This window comes from Hippopotamus amphibius, chromosome 1 (assembly GCF_030028045.1).
Source record: "Hippopotamus amphibius kiboko isolate mHipAmp2 chromosome 1, mHipAmp2.hap2, whole genome shotgun sequence".
NCBI classification, from domain to species: Eukaryota; Metazoa; Chordata; class Mammalia; order Artiodactyla; family Hippopotamidae; genus Hippopotamus; species Hippopotamus amphibius.
In genome coordinates this window covers 145083309-145106806 of record NC_080186.1, presented here as the reverse complement: position 1 = coordinate 145106806, position 23498 = coordinate 145083309, and the positions used below count along the sequence as shown (strand labels likewise).

The window sequence follows — 23498 nt, the reverse complement described above, 5'->3', positions numbered from 1 at the left end:
CTTATATAAATAAACCCCCAAATTCATTAAAAAAAAAAACACCCAAAAACTCAGTAAAAGTAAGACTAGGATTAGTAAATTTCTGTAAGAAGTTTTCATCCATTTGGCAATGCTTCCACTGACAACACAAAGGCTACAGAGAGCCATGATATATAACCTTAGTACATTCTTACTTCAAATGGGACTGTTCAATCTATTTAAGTAAAAAGTGGGGTATAGTCTTAAGAGGGGAACGTATGCTAATATTTAAAAAAGAAACAAAACTATCACTATGCATCAAAGTATAATTATAACAAGTTTAAGATTTAATGCATTTAATAATATAAAAATTAAAAGGTTAATAAGACTGAAACATTTAAAAGAACAGATTTTGTACTTTACTGGCTGTGTGACCTTATTTAACCTTCTCTGTGTCTTATTTATTTTTATTTTATGTTTTTTAAAGGAGAGCTTTTATTTATTTATTTATTTGGCCATGCTGTGCAGCATGAGGGATCTTAATTCCCAACCAGGGATCGAACCTGGGCCCCCTGCAGTGGAAGCACAGTCTTACCCACTGGACTGCCAGGGAAGTCCCCTATGCCATACTTTTAAAAATATCTAAGTTGGGGCTTCCTAGGTGGCGCAGTGGTTAAGAATCCGCCTGCCAATGCAGAGGTCACGGGTTCGATCCCAGCTCCAGGAAGATCCCACATGCCGTGGAGCAACTAAGCCCGTGTGCCAAAAAAAAAAAAAAAAACTAAGTTGCAAAGATTAAATAACAATATACAGTAAGTGCCATTTAAGGTCTGTTATTGTTACTTTGGATTAATTGTGAGAAGATAAAGGAGAGCCAAAGCATCACGCTTTCTTTCCTTTAGGTATGCCACATAAAAGTGTAAGTCAAGCTTTTATAAATTCTGCATACATAATATTAACTACTTGGAACACAATAAATATAAAGGCACATGATATTAAAAAAATTTTTTTACACTAGGCTACGCTAAGTAAATAAACCTTGCTTTAAGAAAGGGACAACTAGATAAATATGAATTAATGGAAGTTGAAAAAAGCAAAGGTGAAGAGCTACATATAAACTGTCATCTGAAGGCGAACACTATGTAGTTCCAAGTTAATTAACACCATTTCTTTGCATTTCATGTTCACTTACAACTTGGAAATACATTTTGTCTAGCCTAAAACGTAACCAATCACTGCAATACTGTGTCTCATTATGCTAAATATCAAAAGAGAACAATAACATTAAGTCTTTAAAATTATATTCTTCTATTACCATCTTATAATGTAAGCACCCTCAAAAGAGAAAATAATTCACTTAGAAACCCCAAGCTCTATCAACAATTTAATATAAGAACTGGGCTAATATTCATTACCTCAGAGTTTTGCTAAAACATGTCTTTGATCTTCTCTACAAAAAAGACCGAATTAAGAATTTTACAATTAGTTCTATATATTAAACAATTTAAACTAATTTAAGGAAGACTGCTGGATAAAGGTAAACTTGATGCTGATTTTCTATTTGCTTGATCTAGAAAACAGAATAAGAATGGGAACTGGGGCAAAATGTGTTGCCCCATCTGAAAACTTTATCTGAGATGATTAATCATGGGAAGAAGAGATTTCTAGTGAGACAAATATTGTTCAGAAAATGATTAATCATTGTTGTAACAGTTTCAGCCCCCTGCATAATGATGATCAGGTTATATTAATCACAGGCTTACAGATGAAGAGATGTACCACTTAGCAACATTAACATATTCAAATTATCTGCACAGTAGGCAACTTTACATACAATAAAAACTTTGAGAATTATACAGGCAGTCTGTAAAATTAGGGCAATGTTTTTTTTCCCACTTTGATTTGCTTAAAGTAAGGTATTAACCCCTAGAAAGCATAACCACACTTCTAAAATGAAGCAGTTCATTATTCTACAATCTTGATTTCTGGGAATACTTGCAATTTACACACGCTGTCCAAATAACCCAAATCACATTAACACCTATGCATCTTTCTTCCTAAATCCTCACAAACCTAAACTAGACAGTACTAAATATAAATTTTAATCCAATTAATATAATGGGGATAGATAACTCTACTTGAAATAAATAAGACTAATTCAGTTAAATATTTCCTCCTTGCCTCACCTCACATTTATGATTTTTATAGCTAAATTTTTTATATTATCTCTCAAACTTCAGACTGGCCAGATTTTAGAGAAAAAAACATTATAACTAACCCCTTTACAACCTAAAAGACACTTAATAATGAACTCAGACCCTATTCTACACATCTCTACAGACATTATTCTTATAAAGAACCATGACAAGTAGCATTATTCCCAATTTGAGAAAGGCGGAGGCTCAGAGGCTTTCATAAACGTAAAGAGCTACCAAAGTATATGGCAGATGTAGCAAGATAAACATATTAATAGTACAGGGGAAAACTACAAGCCCTTCCCCTCAACCCATGATGTTTAAGCCTATATTCTGCTTGGACGTTAGGGTTTTTTTTTGTTTTTTTCCATTTAAAAAAAATTGAGGGTATAATTTAACATATAACATTATATTAGTTTCAGGTGGACAATATAATTAATGATTTGATCTTTACAAATATTGTGAAATGATCACAACAAATCCAGGTAATTTAAAATTTCTAATTTTACATGGAATGAGGGAGTTTTTTTTTCTTTTTGGTCTGAGGTTCAACTGCTTACATTTAAAGATATGTCAAAATGAAGTTCAGTTTTTTCACAGAAATTCTCTTAAGATATCTAAATTACAAAGAAATGAATTTTGGTAAGATGGTCTGCCCAATTCCAATGTCTCTGAATTTCATTCAAGAAAATTATATAAGCGGGCTTCCTAGGTGGCGCAATGGTTAAGAATTCGCCTGCCAAAGCAGGGGACACGGTTCGATCCCTGCTCCAGGAAGATACCACATGCCGCGGAGCAACTAAGCCCTTGTGCCACAACTACTGAGCCTGCGCTTTAGAGCCCATGAGCCACAACTATTGAGCCCATGTACTGCAACTACTGAAGCCCACGCGCCTAGAGCCCGTGCTCTGAAACAAGAGAAGCCACAGCAATGAGAAGCCCGTGCACTACAACGAAGAGTAGCCCCCTCTCACCGCAACTAAAAGAAAGCCCGCGCACAGCAAAAAAGACCCAACACAGCCAATAAAATAAATAAATTTATTAAAAAAAATCATATAAGCTAAATATAAACCATAATATTCTTGCTGCTAAAATGAGATTTATACTTATTCACACTTCCTACCCACTTACTTCCCACTCCCCCATCCCCCGACCCGCCCAAAACTAGAACAAGAGTCACTTATAAGTGAGGGCAATTTTATTTAGGTGTACCTGAGTAGTTTGCAACCAAATTAATTTGTTTGGCGCAGTTAAGATACTGGCCCAATAAAGTACCTTTCTGAATAAATTCTTTGGGAATTGGGAATTATAAACATTACTACTACAAGTAGAAAACTGCCAAAAGAAGCAGGTGGCAGGTAGAGTGGGGAAGAGTTGTTCTGTTTTGGTAACATTTTCACTGCCCCTATATTTCTGGCCCATCAAATCATATCATACCTTGGGAAGGGAAATTGCCTGATGCAGCAGCTGAGCCAAAGTCAGCAAATCCTCCAAATAAATCAGCTGCTCCTCCTATAAATTAAGTATAAGGAAAAAAACCTGTTAGGACCACAGCACAATCAATGGTACTTTTAGGAAGCCATTTTAGCACTGCACTCAAAAAATAACCAATATTAGAGCCCCGAGACCCACCATAAAAGCTAGTTAGCTGACCTAGCTTTTCATGTCACCATGCTCCCTTTAAGCTACCACAGACTCTTCTACATCCTTCAGTTCTATATCTAGTAATATAATTGATACTACAACTGTGGTTAAAGTTATCCCTCACTTACATTTCACAAACATAATACTGGGCATGCAGTTTATCTGGCCAATTGTGCTCTTTAACAAGAATCTTCAAAGGATGCTAAAACCTGGGTAAAATGTTGCTGGGTAATAAGATAATCACATATTCTAAAATCATCACCCCACAGATTTCTAACAAATAAAAAGGAATGAAGCTACTTTTATAATGCAGAAATTACATAGATACTACCTTAAACAAGTGCTCAAATTTAACATCACTAATAATCGGACAAAATAGTACTCATGGGCCTTCTAAATGTAAAAGGGACTCAAAAAGAGATCATCAGGGCTTCCTAGGTGGCGCAGTGGTTAAGAATCTGCCTGCAAATGCAGAGGACATGGGTTAGAGCCCTGCTCCAGGAAGATCCCACATGCCACGGAGCAACTAAGCCTGTGCGCCACAACTATTGAGCCTGTGCTTTAGAGCCCGTGAGCCACAACTATTGAGCCCATGTGCTGCAACTACTGAAGCCCACGCACCTAGAGCCCGTGCTCCGCAACAAGAGGAGCCACGGCAATGAGGAGCCTGTGCACCACAATGAAGAGTAGCCCCCGCTCACTGCAACTAAAGAAAGCCCGCGCACAGCAAAAAAGACCCAACACAGCCAATAAAATAAATAAATTAAAAAAAAAAAAGTAAAAAAGAGATCATCGCCCATGTGGAAATTCTTCCCCAAGATATTTAACCTGATCTAATCATGAAGAATGAATTAGACAAATACAAACTGAGGGACATTCTGCAAAACAACTCTTGAGACTTTTCAGAAAAGACCATCATAAAAGACAAAAAAAGGCTGGGACCACTCCAGATTAAAGAAACCTAAAGAAACATGACAAGTAAATGAAATGTGTGATCCTTGACTGGACTCTGGATTTTTAAATAAGTGCTATCCTGAAATGATGTAATTGAGACACCAGGGAAATGTGAATATGGTCTACTATACAATAATACTATTTTAATGTCAAATTCCCCAAGTGTGATAATTATGATTATGAAGGAGACTGTCCTTGTTGTAAGGAGATATAGGCTGAAGTATTTTAGGGGCAAAATGTCATGATGTTTGTAATTCTCTCTCAAATGGTGCACAATAAATAAAACCAAAAAAGAACTAGAGAAAGAAAATGTGAAAAATTTTCTGCAGTTCAGACATTTTTTTAAATGAAGGAAAAAACAAAAAACCCCTTGAAACTGATCTGTATAGAAATCACTTTTATAGCTATAGGAAGAAAAATGAATGCAACAATTTAAGTGGACTTTTTTTCCCTATTGTTTACTTGCAAATATTTGTATTTTTAATACTTGGAAAAAAACAGGAGCTTTTTGCTACTTCCAGACTGGTGTTTTTAATGGGGTGAGATTCAAATCATAAGGCTGCAGATCAGCTTCCGCACTCATAACATCACATTCTCATACAAATTTTCATTTGTAAACACTACATAGGTAAGAATATTTACTTTTACCGACAATTTGAATAGTACCATTATGTTAAATTTTATATTCCACTTCTCAATTCAGTTATCAATGAAATAGCAACAAAGGATCTAAAACCTTAAACAGTTGTCCTTATTTTTGTTTGTCCTTAAAGATTTCACCTCTTAAGAGTCACAACCTTAGAAATTTAGAGCAGCAGTTCAATTATAGTGCTTTTAGTGTTATGTGAACATTATATAGGTTACATCACAGCTGCTTAGCCTGCAGTGCTTAGAAACTAGCCAGGTGGGACTGGAACATCTGGGCTGCACTCAAACACCACCAGGGACAGCTTCCAACATCTGGTGCCATTTCTGAATTGTCTTATCGCTGCAAGACATTCTGCCCCCATCTGCTACACTCAACTGGGTTAATTAAACTAGAACCATCTCCCCTTCTTAATAAATGGCCAGCAGTAATAAAAGGAACAAATCAGTTTCTGATACATGCGAACTTGGTATTTCTTTTTAATGAACATTTACTGTAGTCAACTATCAGCAGGCCTAATGAATTCCTCATTCCTTCACTCATTACAGATACACATATTCACATATATACTCACTCACCACGAAATAACTTTCACTTAAGGCCAAGGTTCTCCTATCAACAACTACAGCTCATATATCTACTTTTGCTTTACTGAAAGGAAAAATCAGTGATTTTTCTCTTTTTTAAAGGAACATACGTCATAATAAATGTGACGATGGGTACAAAAGATCAATGAGCTATATTTTTAAACTACATAAGCAAGCACATATATTAATAAAATCTAGCAAGGAAATGAATGTTGTGAACAGTTGCTGCTTAATATTCTTAAGTGTGGCTTCTGTAATATTCCTTCATGTTAAAAATATTGATCAAAGTATACTGTTAGGTAACAGAATGATAGTTAATCTTTTATTATAACATTAAGGGATTTGAAGATTGGGGATTATTTTCATTTTCTTCATCCAAGCAGTGAAGATACATCAATAAATAATTTATTATGCCAAATAAGTTAGCAATTTTCAAATCTTATCCAGTCTGGGCTACAAAGAAAATTCATGCTGTGGAATAAAGCACTGAATACTGTGAATCACATATTCAAACTGGGTGATATTTTATTTTTGTCATATCCTGAATTAAATATTTCAAATAATTATCTGTTTTAGTTATTCTATTGCTCTACCTTCTAACACCTAAACTAAAATTATACTATGTTCATAACTTGTCTATAACAAATATTATTCTTCTCTCCATCCATACTACAGGGAGTTTAATTTCAAACATAACTAATTTAAGAACACTGGAGGTAAAAGACTGGAAACACACACACGTATTTTACAAATAGAAGGCACATTTCCTTGAAAAGGATTTAACTTCTCTCTATCTTTTGAAGTGCTGCAGATTATGCCTCTACTTGTGTTTTACATAATGTTATCCTCAATTTTGGAAACTATCTCAGAAACTAAAAATCTCTTGTTTCATTTAGGAAAAGTTTCTCCCTCCCAGGAGGGACTATCCATACCTATATACATGATGTTATTCACACCAATGCCTTATATTTAACAGACATTTTCTGTACTTAAGCTTTTTTCCCAGATAACTTCTAAGGGAATTTAAATGAAAGTCTACCAAAAATTGCTGCATGTGGAAGACTGCTAAATTTCACAATAAGAGCTATCCTTCAAGATTCCCACATGAGAGGTGTCATTATAAATGAACCATTTCCATCTGCCTTTTCAGGGCAGCAAGGAGATAATTTACAATCACCAGCTGGGAACATGTATTTTCCCAAGCAATACTGTGAACAGGAAAAATATAGCTGAACTAGACAGTGCTTTAACTACAAATGGAAATCTTCTTTAACAAAGAATTTAATCTAGATTACAGGAAAACTTCTGCATGAGGAATTCTAATAAATACAAAATTAAAAGACATGACAATATGCAAAAATTATAAATACATGATAAACTAAGTAAGCTTTTAAAAAAATCAATAAGGATAAATAAACAACCCCAATTGAAAAAAAAAAGGACAAAGGGCATGAATAGACAACTTACAATTGGCACATAAAAGCATGAAAAGTTTCAAACTCAGTCATCAAACACATGTGAAATAGAATGAAATATTTTCTCCTTACCAAAATGGAAGATCATGAAACATACTATTTCACTACCTTATAACAGAGAAAAGTTTGGAAATAAAACAAAACCTGATGTCCAAAATATAAGAAGCTGACCGGTCAAGTAAATTACTGCATATTTACACAATGTTAATATTATAAAGCAATTAAAAGGTCTGTAAAATACCAACTACCATAAGGAAATGGTCATGAAATTCTAGACAAAAAAGTTTACAAAAAAATATAACAATAAAATCTTTATCTAGAAGCCCCAAAAAGATTTGCAACATAATAAATGCTTAAATATATATACTGACTGATTATATAGAAAATGTTAAAAAAAAGTATTCACCAAAATTATTCATAGTTAACTTTACGCATCTAAGTTACGGTGAATCACTTTTTTTCCATAAAATTTCCAAAATGAGCATGCAACTGCTTTTAATTAGTGAAAACAGAATATGGTAAAACATTTTATTTTTAATAAACTTAGCTTAAACTAGAGACAACTCCCATGAAAATTCTAATATATAAGTTGGTTTGTAACAACCCGTAACTTGGCTGTAACAAGGTGGTTCACCATCCATGTAAATATCCCCACTTAACTTTAGTGGTAATTAGGTACAGGGCAACAGGTTCGACTATAAATGTGATGAACATTTTGGATTTCATACATTTTAATCTTAAAAAATATTTTTAACTTAAAAAAAATTCAAAACATTACAAATCTTGTAAAGTCTTCCTATTTATATTTTCTCTTCACCCGCATTCATTGTACTGGAAATAACTTAGGTAGTAGCATGTTAATCAAGACCTAAATTCCTTAATTACAAAAGGGACAAAGGAGACAATGAAAACTTTTAAGACCAGATATACTAAAAGTGAAATGGAATGGTTCTTGGCATTGTATTTGTAACTGACTTATTTTCTAAATACATTAAACTATTATTCATTTTAAAAATGTTTACTTAGAAACATACTACATATAAAAGTCACCAAAATATCATCTGAGTACAGATTTTAAAAGAACATCACCATCATGTCTTAGCTTTAGCATAAAATTATGCAATTAAAAAAAAAAAAAAAAGAACATCACCAGAGTGGGACATTTATCAAGATAGTCTCAAGTAAATCTTGATGAATGGGTTTCACATGTGTGTTTAAACTTGGTTGATATTCCACAATGGTTTTTACCACATATACTTCTAAAGATGCTAACAAGAAGCATGTAACAACACATAAAAAAAGAAAATCTGAACATTTTCTCCAAGGAGACATTTATCTGGTGAATGGTACAGAAACCCTATCTGCTTAGGTTTACAGTTCATGTCCATATTACTTGCAAGATGGCACTATTTTAAATATAGGCACATCTGGTAAATGACACTCAAATGGCATACGAAACAGCAATGCTAATATGGTAAATTCTTAGACGTTCTCACATGTAGGTGCTAAAGATTTAATACCCAATTTTTGTTTTCCACTGCTGAATTCAATTTAAAATATATTATTACTAAAATATTTAAATAGAAATTCATGGTAATGAAATTTATCTTACTGACTGGAGGGGTTCTGCACAAACTGGTTAAACAAACTGTTTCAAATAGGAGAGAACTTTAAAAAAATAATTATGATGTCAACCCACTTTCAGTTGGTTTTTAGAAAATATTAAGATAAAAAAATTAAGACGAAATATTCCAGATTTCATTCAGATTTTGTCTCAATTACTGTATTAATATTAATTGCTACTTCTATTTAATTAGTCAATCTACTGTTCGCACTGGAGAAGAAAACCACTCAAAGGTTTCTTGCCAAGCAAAGGAAGCATGTTGGTATTTAATAATTCTCTCTGTTCAAAGCAATCTTGAACAGAGAGAATTAGGAAAAAAGTTATACTCACTCATCTGATCTTCCTAGTTAATTCTTCTCTGATTGCTCCATTAAAACTTTCCAAAGATGCACAAAAGGGGCTCTTTAATATTTCATACCAGGAAGTCCAAAATAGTTGATATTCTGTGACACTAAGTTTGTATTATATGACTACATGCCACCTACCAGTTAATACTACAGTTAAAATCTTCAACATACAAAAAGACAGCACATAAATTGTTAAACAACTAATGTAGTTGTTTGTAACCTTGGGCATGACAGTTCAATGGAGTTTAAAGAATAATTTTAGGAACAGTTACAGTTACAGAAAAAAGGGAGTGGGAATTGAAGAATCTCAGAAACTGGATTGAACCAGACACCGTAGTAAATTCATACCTAGTCTAAGAATTAATTTTATGATAGCAGGCAAGGAGATGGAGAAAATAATAGGAGATTTTAATCACATGTACTAAACTATCAGTGAGAAGTAATTTTCATCATAAGACGTCCACTTAAACATGAATGTAAAATTTAAAACAATTTAGTTTTGAAAAATCATTACACACAACTAGAAGCAACAGATTTATTTTGACATTATTTCTATGCCAATCTCACCAGTTAAGACTCCATAATCATCAAATGCAACCTATAACATTGTCTTGAAAACAATTTATAGGGAATTGCTCAAAAAAAAAAAAAATTGAGCACATACTGGAAATCAAATTGAAGAAATCATCAATCTCCTCTGTGAGAAAATCTTGGTGAATGGACTATTCTTTTGCTAGGCCCTCTTAAAATACCTCAGGTAGGTAGTTACATGCTTTCACAGAATGCATCTTTCCTCCAAAGAACTCTGCATGTTCATAACTAGGTAACTATTTGTGACTCTTTGATTAATGATTACTTCCTCCACTTGACCTTCCCATGAGGGCAAGAACTGTTTTACTAAGCATTATACCTCAAGCTCCCAGGCCAGTGTCTGGTTCAATAAATGTTTACTGAATAAATGAATGAAAAGTTTAAATGAACTCTAGATGTGGCTAGTTTGAGAGCCAGAATTAAGATTTATGGAAAGACAGTGAAATGGGCAGAGCAGTACATTTTGCTTATAGAGAAAGCAAAGAGACCCCAAATGCTCAGTGCTAAAGAAATTGAGAGAGATTACTGAATTATCAGTCAAATACTTAAGCACTGACCTTCCTTATTTTAGGCAATTAAACACTTCCTCCCAAATAATGCTCAAGGCTAATTTCACATTAAAAATGAGTCAAATGCAAAAAAGTTTTTTTTTAAATTTTTCATTCCATCTTTAATTTGCCATTAAAAAAAGATTACTCTGAAACCAAGGTTACTATTGATAAAAAGAAAAAGCCAATGTGGAAGCTTACCTGTTGATTGGCTGGTGCCATCAAACAGATCAACAAGGTCACCGGATGACTTGCTGCTAGGCACTGAAGTCTGAAAACACATACAGAACTAATAAGCTTAGGAAACAATTTACTTTTTTTTTTCTTTTTTAAATTTGCTCTACTCATCTCTAATTCCCAACTGAGACACAAATACCTCATTATCTTAATAAAGGTAGATTTCCTTTTTTGAAAAAAGAGAAGTGACCTTGAATCCTTATACAGAGTATTTTTAAGTAATTTTATTCCTAGCACTGTAAAAGTCCCTAATATCCACAACTCCTCTTTTCCCTAACTCATTTCTTTTTCGAGATCAGACAAGATTAGGCATGTTCACTACTCCTGGTTACTTTCTCATTTCTTTTCTTACTGCATTTCACTCTGAAAAAAGACACCTTCCAGATCCCACTCAAATCTTAACAGAATCACTTGAGAAGCATTAAAGAAATACATATGGGGACTTCCCTGGTGGTCCAGTGGTTAAAAATCCGCCTTCCAATGCAGGGCACACGGGTTTGATCCCTGGTTGGGGAACTAAGATCCCACATGCCGCGCACAGGGCAACTAAGCCCATGTGCAGCAACTACCAAGCCCACATGCCGTAACTAGAGAAAAGCCTGGTGCCGCAACAAAGAGGCAGCGCGCTGCAACAAAAGATCCCACATGTTGCAACGAAGATCCTGCATGCTGCAACTAAGACCTACGGCAGTCAAAAATGAAAAAATATACATATTTTTAAAACGTATCTTAAAAAAAAAAGGAACATATGTGCCCAGCTCCATCACTATGTAGTGAATCGTAACTGCCCAGGGTGGGATCTTGATCTGTAAAGTCTTACAAAGCTCCTTTAGTAATTCCAAAGTGTAAGAAGGTCTGAGATCTACTGTATTGGAGGCCAAGATCCCATCCAGCTCTAAAATTTTATGATTCTGTGAACTTTAGCAACACTGTTTGTATACCATGCGTGTCAGGATAATTCTATGTTGGTCTGATATACCTTGAAATTTGTTTTATATTTAGTTCCCAAACTAAACTGTGGAGCTGTAATATGATTTTTCTCATCTCCATAGTCCTAAGCACCCTAATGCATAGGTCCTGTATGTTCAATTCGTACATGTTAACTTAGAACAGAAGTGCTAGGAAACAGGAAAACACTGTAAATTCCTAGGCATGTTACTCTGAAGATTAAAACACTATATACTATGGTTCAAAAAGGCCTTGAGATTGAAAGAGATCTGAAGCAGCTGAGTAACTTTTCAAGAACTTTATAGTTATAGACATTTTTTCGGTAATAAAAACAAAGTCAAAAAGCTTACACTATGAATATAAAAATATAAAATATTTACGGTAGTGACATACATTCAGGCTGTACTACAAATTGATATTTAAAATCCTTTAAGATACAGAAGTCTCAGTTTATTGTTAAAAAAATTATACAGGTTGGATGATTTTCCTCATGCAATCTTAAATGAATTCTCCATGTAACAGCCATCATGTATTTGAGTTTTAATTATGACTATCTACCAGATCTAAGACAGTCATCAGTAAGCTAACCATATCCACAGCATGGGAAAGCAAAGGCTGCAAAGAAATAACAGAGCCATTTCCCCTTTTTAACTGCAACTAAAGCTGAGTTACAATATTGAGGTTTTCATCAAAACTAAAAAGAGCACAATATGGGTGAAGCACCAGAAGACATCTGCGAAAAGTTGACACAGTTCCTGCCACTAAGTAGGACTAGCTTTATTTTTAGTCACCTGCAATTTGCAGGATACATTAGAAAAATATTTTCCCTAGCTTTCAGCTACATTTGATGCAAAGATACAAGCTGGGTGAACACTAGTGGCAGGGAGAGTAACAAAACAACTATTTAGCCTTTCCGGGCAAACCTCCGTCTTAGGCAGATTTCTGTCCAAAAGACTAGCTTGCAGCCAGGTATCCAGTAGGTAGATTTCACTTCTGTGGTCAATAAAAAACAAATGAAGATGGTACAAGAAGTAATGCTGCTACTGATTAATACTAACCACAGGGCAAATAAGCCTCCTTTCACAGCCACCATCTCTGAATTAACCAAGACCACTTTCCCTGTATAACTACTTATCATATATACAAGTTGTCACTTCTTACAACTTCCAAACACTACCATGTTTTCCTTAGTGAATCTCACACTTGGTACCAGTGGTGGTATCTAAAAGGAAACATTCTGATTCACAACCTTTCCCAAAAGAACCAAGTGTCATTACTATTTTCATAGAAAGTACACAGATAATCATTCAACAGTTGGACAGGTTTCTTCCTCCAAAGAGATTTCTTATTATTAATGAGTAATACATGCCAGATGATCTATAATTAATATGATTACCTAGAAATGCCTGAGTCTACTAATGCAGTAATTCTAAAAGTAATTTATAAGAATAAAACTGTGTATAAGGTATAAAGTTGTGCCATTCCCACCTTAACTGAAGACTGAGGTGTATAAGTTGAAGCATTCTGATCTGGACTTGCTTTGTCCCCCGTGTAATGTGCTGCTGCTCCAAGATCAATGGTTTTGGAAGGATTTGCTGTGCGCTTGTGTCTTGTGGTGGTGGTCTCTGTGGCTTGTGTGATATGGATATGCTTTGTCGTCACAGTCTCCTCTTCATCTTTGAATTCCCCTTTGGGAGATCTGCCTCTTCTTGCTTTCTTTTCCTCATCACTGTCGCTAAAAGATATTAAAAATGAAGGAAAATAATAAGACTAGGGATTACTTTAAAATGGAGACCTCAGTGATTTGAGCTAAAGAATTTCAAATGCAGTAACTCCAGAATTCCATACTTTGACTATTTGACAGGGATCAAGAGACTGTTATCCAAGCTATCTGAATAATCATATGTATGCATTGGGGAGGGGACGTAGGAACCCATCAAATTCCCCAGGTAAGTCTAAAATACCGCTACAAAAAAGTATTTACATAAGTATGCACAAATAAAAAAGGCTGAAATAATTCAGGTGCTTATTTATTATGGATTTAAAGCTTAAAAAATAAAATAGGGATTATCATATCAGAATCAACTGATTACACCCTAGGAGCTCAATACTTGCATTTGATAACCATTTTCTTGAGATGGACTGTGTGTAACAACCACAGTTCCATTTATATAACATAATTCTGTCACTGACTCTCATATACTAATGCAAATATATAATAAAATACTATAATTTCAATGGATATTTTTTAAATATTATCCTATCTGATTTCAAATGATTAAACTCTCATCTGTAAATGCAGAAAATGAGGTGATGCACTTTATAAGAACTGTGCTCTATTTTATTATATAGAATCATGAGATCAAACTTCTATAAAACTATGAAAATAGCTTTACAGAAAATTTAAATATATTTAAAATATTTTGAAAGAATTCCTCTTCAGGCACATTCAAAACTTTCTTCTTTTTCTTAATAGTGCAAAAGGAAAAAAATACAGAATGAGTAAAAAAACTACATTTTTCATATGCCACAAATTAAAAACGTCAGCACTAGTGTGTTCTCCAGTAATGACGCATTGGGTTTTTTTTCTGGTGCAAGGACACAGAGAGAAACTGCGTGAAATATGTTCCATTACCTGTATTTCTTAGTTTTAGAGTAGGTGGTTTAAATTATAAATATTCTGAAACAAAATACTTAAAATTCTCCTTAAAACTATGACATGCAATTTAACTTGGACTAATCTAAAGCAATTTCTACTTAAATATAAATCAATTTGGAACCTGTATAAATCAAGAATCAAGAAGAATGGCTTCCCACACTGAGCAAAAGGGTTAAATGTATTTATATCTATAAGCATTTTAGGGAATCTACAAGTTCTGATTAAGTGTTCAAAAGCCCTTATCACTTACAAATTTCTCAGCAACAGATTCCCACTGTCAGTCCTCTATCTAAAATTGAAATTTCTTACCTTTCTGATGTCCAATTTGATGCCAGTGCAAGATAATTTCTTTACAAGGTGAGAATATAAATCTGACTAGCACACAATGAAATGAAAGCTTTATATATGATCAATGTTCAAGAATTCCTGAATCTAATAATGAACTAGTAAGTCTAAAATTTTGATAACATGCCAGAGCATTCCCATGCAACTTTGTCTAAAAACCTATTCTTCTCTCACAAATACTCCAAAATATAAAGTCCCTGGCTCTTTAGTTACTAAAACAAATAACACATACCATATTTTCACTCTTTTAAACCTGAATACTCTGTATAAAAGATTTAGGAACTCTAGCAGATCCTGTCTTAGAAGCAAATGTAGGAAAAAAAAATTCAAGGGAGAAACAGAAAGAAAAAAAAAAAAGAATAAGAAGACAGAGCAAGGAAAGAAAAATTGAGGGTAGAGGGAGGGCAAAGAAGAGAAAGTAAAAAGAATGTATGTAGTTAGATTTCTAACCAGCCTACCTACCTGATGCCTATACTTCTTCAGGAAATAGCAATAGAATATGTGGCCATTGTTTTCTAAATCAAACCAAAAATGTAAACACAAAAGCCACAAGAACATGAATGAGGGAATAACAGCAGAGTATCTGAGGTATGCATCGTTTTCCAAAGTTTAGTTACTTATTATTACCATATGCATACACTTTCAGCAGAAAGGAGCTAGAAACATAGTTGTAAAATATATTCAAAGTGTTAAAAATAGACTCTGATTCTACAAAGATCATATTCCAGAAATAGAGAGGAATTCCACAGATTTAATAAATATGGGAACATACTAAGAAGACTAAAATATTTTAGAACCTGAATAGTTTCAAAATTATATTTTTATTTCTTTTTAATGACCCCTAAATCTGAACTGTTAAGATCCTTTTATAAGAGAAAAAGAGATGATACTTAGTTACAAGAACTCAAAGTTTTGGTTGCATCTGTGTTACTTTAGGCAAAGTTCCATATAGCCTGATTGGGCCTCTGGTTTTACCGCCAAAAAACAAGGGTAAAATCCTTGCTCTAGACTATCTAATAGAGATATGGTGAGGTACAAATGACAGAGGTCTTATAAAACTTGCTTTGCAAATTAAGTGCTATATATATTGTCCTATTTAACTGGCAGAAAAACTAGTTAATAGCTATATTGGTAGGTAAGAACAAAAAGTGAATGCTAAAAAGTTCCATGTAAAACTAAACACAAATACCCCACCATCAGAAAATGTAATCTATGAAAATACAGGTCATAATTGAAAACATTTTAGTTCAAAAATTCATCTGGATTTTTTTTTTTATGGTATAAACTGGCACAGAATCTTAATGAAATGTCACAGGTAGAATTTTCAAGCCCCTTAACCTTTGTTTAATATAATAATAAACTTCATTATCCCTCAGTAATACCTTAGATCCCTGGATCATCAGATGCCAAGTGCAAAAATAAGCTGTCAAAGTTCTTACTGGGAAAAAAAATTCCAAGAAATAGCTTGAATAAAAACATACAGGAAATGTGATCAATTTTAGATATAAATGGACACAGACAAGGAAAGTGTGTCAATAAATGCAAATATATCTGACCTAGCATCTTATAAACCGCTGCATTGTATATATGATATGTGTGTGTGTGTGTGTGTATATATACACATACACTATATATGCATAAATCGGCAGCAATATACTAAAACTGGAAGAATTCAGAGAAAATTCACATGCCACGGGAATTCCCTGGCAGTCCAGTGGTTAGGACTTGGTGCTTTCACTGCCTTGGCCTGGGTTCAATCCCTGGTTGAGGAACTAGATTAGTATGTCCCCGTGTAAGGATGACACATAAATTCATGAACTGTTACATATTTTTGCACGAGGCATTTTTAGGGGAGTAAAACTACTCTGTATGGTTCTGTAATGATGGATACTATGCATCTGTCAACTGTACAACACAGTGAACTGTAATGCAAACTAGAGAGTTCAGTTAATAATACGGGTTATTAATTGTTAATATATGTACCACACTAATGCAAGATGCTAATAACAGGAAAAACTGTGTGTGTGTGTGTGCATTTACGCTTGCACTTGGAGAGGTGGGGTTATGTGGCAACTCCCTGTACTTTATGCATAATTTTTCTGTGAAGCTAAAACTGCTCTAAAAAATGAAATATACTAAAGAAACAAATCAAAAAAAAAAAAGCTGAATTTCAGATAATGCCAACATCGAAAACAAACAAACAAAAAACCCCCAAGACCCAGGTGTGTAAATTTAGTACCTTTCCAAGAGACCCAGGAGACAAAGTGTTAATACCTGCATCTTTCCGGAGAGTCTTCTCTATCTTTCCTCCGGAACTTGCTGATGGTGTCATCAATTGTGCTTCCAATTTTATCACTCAGTTCACCTAATTTATCACTGAATGGAAAAGCACTCTTGTTTTTATCCCAGTCCTCATCCCATTTTGATTTAGGCTCAGGATCATATCTTTCACCTAAATAAAGCATTAAAAAGAGAGGCAACTTTAAGGACATTAAATTCAAAAGGTGTCTACAGTCCTTATTTCTGAAGCTTTTCCTCATAATAAAATAGTTTTCAAAGGAAAACAGAAAGCTTCCACAGTGCTGAATCAACACAATTACAGCAAGGCACAGCATGTAGTGCCAGTCATTAAGTGGCAGGAATGCAGATTCAAAAGCTTTTGTTTATGAAAACTTACACAACCTTAATGCACAGCACAGCATATCAGGAAGTTCTTAATGAAAGGAGTAGAGAAAAACACAAAAACCAACACAGGCTATACAAGCCAAAGAGAAATGGAAAACTTTTTGTTTTTACAAAAGTCACAATGCTTTATTTCATTCCCATCTCTTACTGGTTTTTCAATTATCAGAAAAGTACTGGACAGCAACAATCTCATAAAAAAACACAAACTATAGGAAACACCACTCTAAATGCTACATATCCCAATACACTGTAAAGACTCATAACTGTCATTCTTTACTATCGAACTAGAAAAATAAATACATTTCATGGCATGGGAAAGCACCCTTCAATTATTTTAAAAAGAATATTCTAACTACCTAAAACTATACACACTAGAATCATGAAATATGCTCAAGCAATTCAGAACAGTGATGATCTATTCAAATACCAAGTCCAAACATATACTGGAACTGGCAAAACCTAGGGAGCCTCTGTGTGAACTTGAGAATGGAGATAGTAGATCACTGGCAGTGAAAAAAAGCCCCAAAATGTCAAGATTTGTTTTAGTCCTTGACTTTGAGGGCCTAAAGGAGAGACAGGAACTATAGGCACTAAATGGAACCTTTTCCATTTCCATTTCCATGTCCAAACTCAAGAGGCAAAAGTACAAGGTGCAGAAAAATCACGTGAGGTTAAAAAGAAGACTGAAAATTAAGGCAGGGTGCAAAGAAAAAGGAAAGACCAATAAGAAATAGCAAAATAATCAAAAGGTGGGTAACTGAGCTTTTGTTTTAAACTTTGATTAACATGTTCTTATGGCATACATGCCCTTTGGAGAGTGAACAAAACCATTTTGCTGAATTACTCAATAAAACTGCAAAGCCAAAATTTTCTGTAAGAGTTTGAGGATTTAAAAATATGTCTACTAAATCTAAAAGTGACCACCAATTTAAAGAAAACAAGACAAAATATTTTCCAGGCAAAATTTAAGCCAGGATGGTAATATAAAATGAGTGGCTTTCCAACAATGTATACGTACACTTCAATAACAATGCGATTAACTACACTTTGAAAAGAAAAAAATTTACAGGAAAAATGAAAGCAGATGAAAACTAAACTGATTAGCATGCTGGGTATCATACTAAATGAATGCCAAAGATACTGGATACTGGCAAGACATCTAATGTCAAAATGAAAAACATGTAAAATAAAGTTGATTACTTAAGTCTGAATAATATATATAACATTAAAAATAATTTATAAAAGAAGGTAATGCAGATACACAGGACATTCAACTCTATCTCTAATGCAGATGCTGTAATTAGTTCACTCTAAGTCTAAAAATTTATTCAATTCTCTAAATGTATCTAATTATATATTGTGCTGATTAAAAAAAGGGCAAGTAGTATGAGGAAAAGAGTGACAAATAGCTATTTCTACTCAAAAACACATTAAACTGCTAAAGCTACTCTGAAAAACCTAAAGAATAAAAGATTTACTTGGGTAAATAATTAAAAGACTTCTTGTCCTCTAAACAAATAAAAACTCCAAAACATATTTATGTGATTTAAGAGAAACATTTTTGCCCAATTCAAGAACTGACTTATATGTGATATGAGACATAAAAGAAAGGAATTTTTCTGCTGTTAGAAACATTAGCCAATTAAGTGCAGTATTTTTTCTTTGAGGGCAAGAAAGCAGAGGAGCAAAGGAGTGAAGACATTTTATAGATACTCACAAGATAAGAATAGAAGATTTTTACATGGTTACAATGCAGGAGTTATGAGATCTCAACATAATTCAAATATAAACAAACTTAGATATGGTTGGGGGGTGGTTAGAGAGCCCCAATATGCAGCTGCTAAGTATACACAGCACTGGCCTGTCTGTGTATACACAAAATGACAAGGGACTGTCAGCGTTCACAGGAGTCAGAACCAGTCTAAAGGAATATCCTGTGAAAAAGAGTTCTCATTTTCTGTATCTGTTTCAAGCACCTACCTAATGATCTATTTTAGGAAAACTATATTGTTACATTAAAAATAAACCTGAGAGATGAATGTTCTAGCTGTTCTTAAATATGTTAGGAATAACACAGTGATAGGTCTAGATGGAAAACTGACGGTATTGCCAGTTACCTTCTTCTATGTCAAATTAACACAGTGCTTAATTAAGAGAAGAGACTGAAGATAGACTAACCTGTAGCTCTATGTCTGGCCAAAAACAGAACTAAACTGGCTTCGAATTAGGAGGATGAATCTCTTGATCAAACTTTCTTTTTTAATGCTCTACATGGTAAGTTAGAGAAATCCTTTTTTTCTTCTTAGAATGGGATCCCCAAGAGGAAACGGCATATATCTATTTTATTCTCTGTATGTCAACTCAAAGTTTGGTCATTCAATAACACTTAATGCTTAAAATGATATTCTTGAACCAAAAAAGTATAAAACAGAAAGCTTCCTAAGATCGACAGTAGTCAAAATGAGTATTACATATATCTTAGTACTGTATGTATTCAAAATAGCACTTTTGTCTTCTGTATTTCAATGATTCTTAAAATACACCCAAGAAGCTAAACTGATGCTTAGGTGCCAGTCTGTCTTTGATACTCACTGTATCTGAATCCTCCAACACTGTCTGAGGAAACCCCAACATATTTGTCTTTGTTCTTCTTTGCTTTCTTTCGCTCTTCACGAAGCCTGTCATCATCCTGGGCAAATTCAACCAATTCTTTCACCTTCTGGCGAATATTTATACCTTGATCCTTGCCATGCTCATCTGTGAGGATGGTTTAGGGAGAAACAAAACCCTAAGAATTCAGTTAATGTGTATTAAACCCTTTAACACACACACATAAGACATGAAAATTTCAATATAAGAAACCAACTTCAATATTTTAAAGTTAATAAAAAGTGGCAAATTGTGTACTGAATTCTGTCATTTCCTCATCTAATCTCAAGTCTTGAGATGAAATTTGGCTTGCAAAGGTGAACTAAAAAGGACCACAGATAATGGTGCTATGCAAAATAAACTAAAGATCCACTAAAAAGGATTACTAACAATAACTAACCAAACAGACTAATATCCAAAAAAGTTATTTTCTTTTTCTATAATGTTTTAACAAAACAAAACAAAACCTACATTTTAGTGACTGAAAAGCACTCAAATGCTTTTGTCTCCCCAATACAAGTTTGGAAACACTAATTACCAGGATTTAGTGTAGCTGAAAAACTGAATTTTTAAAGTGCTTTCAACTGGGGTATGCTACAAAATGAAATGTGGTTCATTCTGTATCCTCTTTCACATTCAAAACACACTCTGGCCTTGCTGTCTTTGCACAGTAAATATTATTTGGTGGGAGAAAAAAAAACCCAGCTTCAAACAGATGTGTATGTTTTGGAGCTCTAACCTTTTCTTCCCATATGATTAAAGCTATTCCTTTATGGACACCACAGGGGACCAGTCTCCAGTGCATATTTTAATATAAACCCGAACACTCATGTTGTGTTGGTTCTGTTGTTATTAGCTAGTCTTTTCTGCAAGTTCTTGTCTTCACTAATTAATACTCTAGGGCCCCACGTCTTGGATTCTGCACTCGTCACACAACCAGCAACAGTCACATTCTAATTAGAGCGGAGAAGCTTCTAAGCTGGTTCAGGTGACTGACAACTCCAACTACTGTTTTAATTTGCTTATAAGGTTTTTCTATTGCTCACCTACAAAGTGGTAATTTTCCAGGGATCGCAAATCATAAATGTGTTCTCTGGCACTTGTAACAACACGCTCTGATCCATTCCTTATGAGGTAAGCTAGGAGCAGCAATGACTGTAAAAATACAAAGCACCAAAAAATTTAATGAAATAAATTCTGGTAGAGCTCTGGTAAATGGCTAAAAAAAATTCTAACATTAGCAAATGAATAATCTGTGTGTGTATACGTGTAGGAGGTTCTTTACCTTACATGAGACTTTAAGTACATTTAAAAACTCATATTATCAATTTAAAATTCCTCTTATACCAAGCATAATAAATAATTATAAACTGTCTACTGGATACATGTCAAAAGATTAAAAAAAAACTTAGATGTTAAATATCTGCATGTATGATATAAACCAACATTGAGCTTTTAGAAAGCTGGTTCAGTTTTACTGTTAGAAACATCAGTTTAAAAGAACAATTATTTGGTAATTATGTGATCTCACAGCATTTTTCCCAGATAAAATTTAATTTGGGAGGTTTATGATATAGCTTTTGTTTGAAAAACTTGCTGCCAAAAATATAAGAAAAAAAATGTTTACAGGATTTCTTTTTGAGGTGATGAAAATGTTCTGGTTTAGACAGTAGTAACTACTACACAACTTTGTGAATGCACTAAAAACCAATTAATTATGAATTCTGAACTTAACTCTGGAACAAATCTCACATAAAGATGATAAGATCTATGGAAATCTAGTTAGGTTAGGTAAACTGAGAGGCAAAAACCCCCTCATCCTACCAGGAATTTATTGTTTAAAAAAGTAGTTTACCCAAGAATTATTAAAACAAACAGAAAGCTCTAATTTAAAAAAATTAATTTATGGAAATTTAAACTATTTCATCACTACTACTATACAAGCTAAAAGAATGACAGTGAGTGTTTTCAGAAACAAACAATATCAAAAACATGGAACTAAATAAAGCACTGATTTTCAATACTAAAAGCCAGAAATGTTGCTTTCAAAGTTTCAAATATGAATATTATAACGCCACCTTGGGAAGCACAGAAAAACTTTCCAAGCAGCAAGAAAATATCGTGGGGATGGAAAAACAAATTACTACCTTGTTTGAGAATTATACATTATATGATGAGATAAGAATTAAATGAAAGGAATCTAACAAAAGAGTACATATTTGCAAATTTTAAAATGTGAGAATTTTAATGTTTTAGAATATCTTATTATATTTAAAATTAACACATATTTTTGGTGCACAATATTGTAATAATACAGGCAAATTTTTATGTAGAGATGACAAACCATACTAGAAGGTGGTTTTCATCTTAATTGCTCATACACTAAACATACTATAGGTTCATTACTTTCGATATGTACAAAAATATGAATAGTTTTTTATGGTGACTAGAAAACAAGAACACAAACAGCAAATCTACTTATCTGTTTTAGAATACTCTATTCTAGGATTCAACATCCTTCACAATTACTTAGGTATATACACCTTAAAATTTCAATCATTTGTCTTCAACATGTCAAATAATAAATACAGACTAATATCCATACCTTATAAACTCTTCTCCAATTTTTTTTGTTGTCTTTTAACATTCGTGACCAAAGCATGTTCATAAGTTCTGGAAATTGTTCATACATAAATGTAGCCCTGAAAAAGAATAATTTTCCTCAAGAGTTTGCAATATGTTAATTTTGACAGTAGATGGCAGGCTTGTTCTAAGTTACTGTGTTTTCCTAAAGAGCTTTAAAAAATTAATAAGCTTAATTCAAAAAAAAAAAGATATGCTTCCTTAAAAATGTCTTTTTTATATTTTATACAATATCTAGCACATTTCCCTAAGTCCCACTAATTAATATCATATTTTACAAGTCCTTCATTCACTGGCATAGTTGTCCAGATGTTCATCAGGAAAAAAATTTCCTAGCTTTTAGTCATTTTATGTGCATTTGTCAAAATTTTACATAGTAAGCTATAGTAACTCTCTAAACTTCATTGAAAAAGAAAAATTTTGTTTTACTTTTTTGAGCTAATATTTAAGGGGAATGGATCCTCTGTAAAACTTCCTCCACTAATACCTGAACGATTATATGCAAAATTTATGTCTGGCAGCTAAATAGTTTAAAACTGAAGGCAAATTTCACATTTCTCGGTAAAGATAGTTGCATTCTTTCTGCACTGCTGAGTCAAATTATCACTTACTTGGCAATCTCTCCCATGAGTTGCCCAGAAGGTCCCCAAGGATCGTCATTCGTTGCTTCTCGAACCTTAGACTCGATCTCTGAATAATTCATCACCACATTGGTGCTGCAGAGGAAAAAAATGCACACACATACGCACAAAGATTAGCATCA

General features: G+C 33.6%; 1 protein-coding gene and 1 pseudogene across 3 annotated transcripts in view; one reads left to right on the top strand and one right to left on the bottom strand.

Annotated features, from left to right (window-relative positions):
- Window positions 1-23498, bottom strand: part of CLINT1 (clathrin interactor 1) — a 55079-nt gene that overhangs the window by 5078 nt on the left and 26503 nt on the right. For 2 of the 3 annotated variants that reach the window (XM_057730054.1, XM_057730061.1), the window contains exons 2-9: window positions 23347-23451; window positions 22698-22794; window positions 21139-21247; window positions 20036-20200; window positions 17033-17210; window positions 13243-13489; window positions 10771-10840; window positions 3591-3665 (exon numbers count right to left, since the gene is read on the bottom strand). In XM_057730054.1, coding sequence (XP_057586037.1) covers window positions 3591-3665; window positions 10771-10840; window positions 13243-13489; window positions 17033-17210; window positions 20036-20200; window positions 21139-21247; window positions 22698-22794; window positions 23347-23451 — 1046 coding nt within the window. The remainder of the gene's footprint in view (window positions 1-3590; window positions 3666-10770; window positions 10841-13242; window positions 13490-17032; window positions 17211-20035; window positions 20201-21138; window positions 21248-22697; window positions 22795-23346; window positions 23452-23498) is intronic. The other variant, XM_057730067.1, reaches the window with a different exon arrangement.
- Window positions 16393-16591, top strand: LOC130842921 (U6 spliceosomal RNA; annotated as a pseudogene).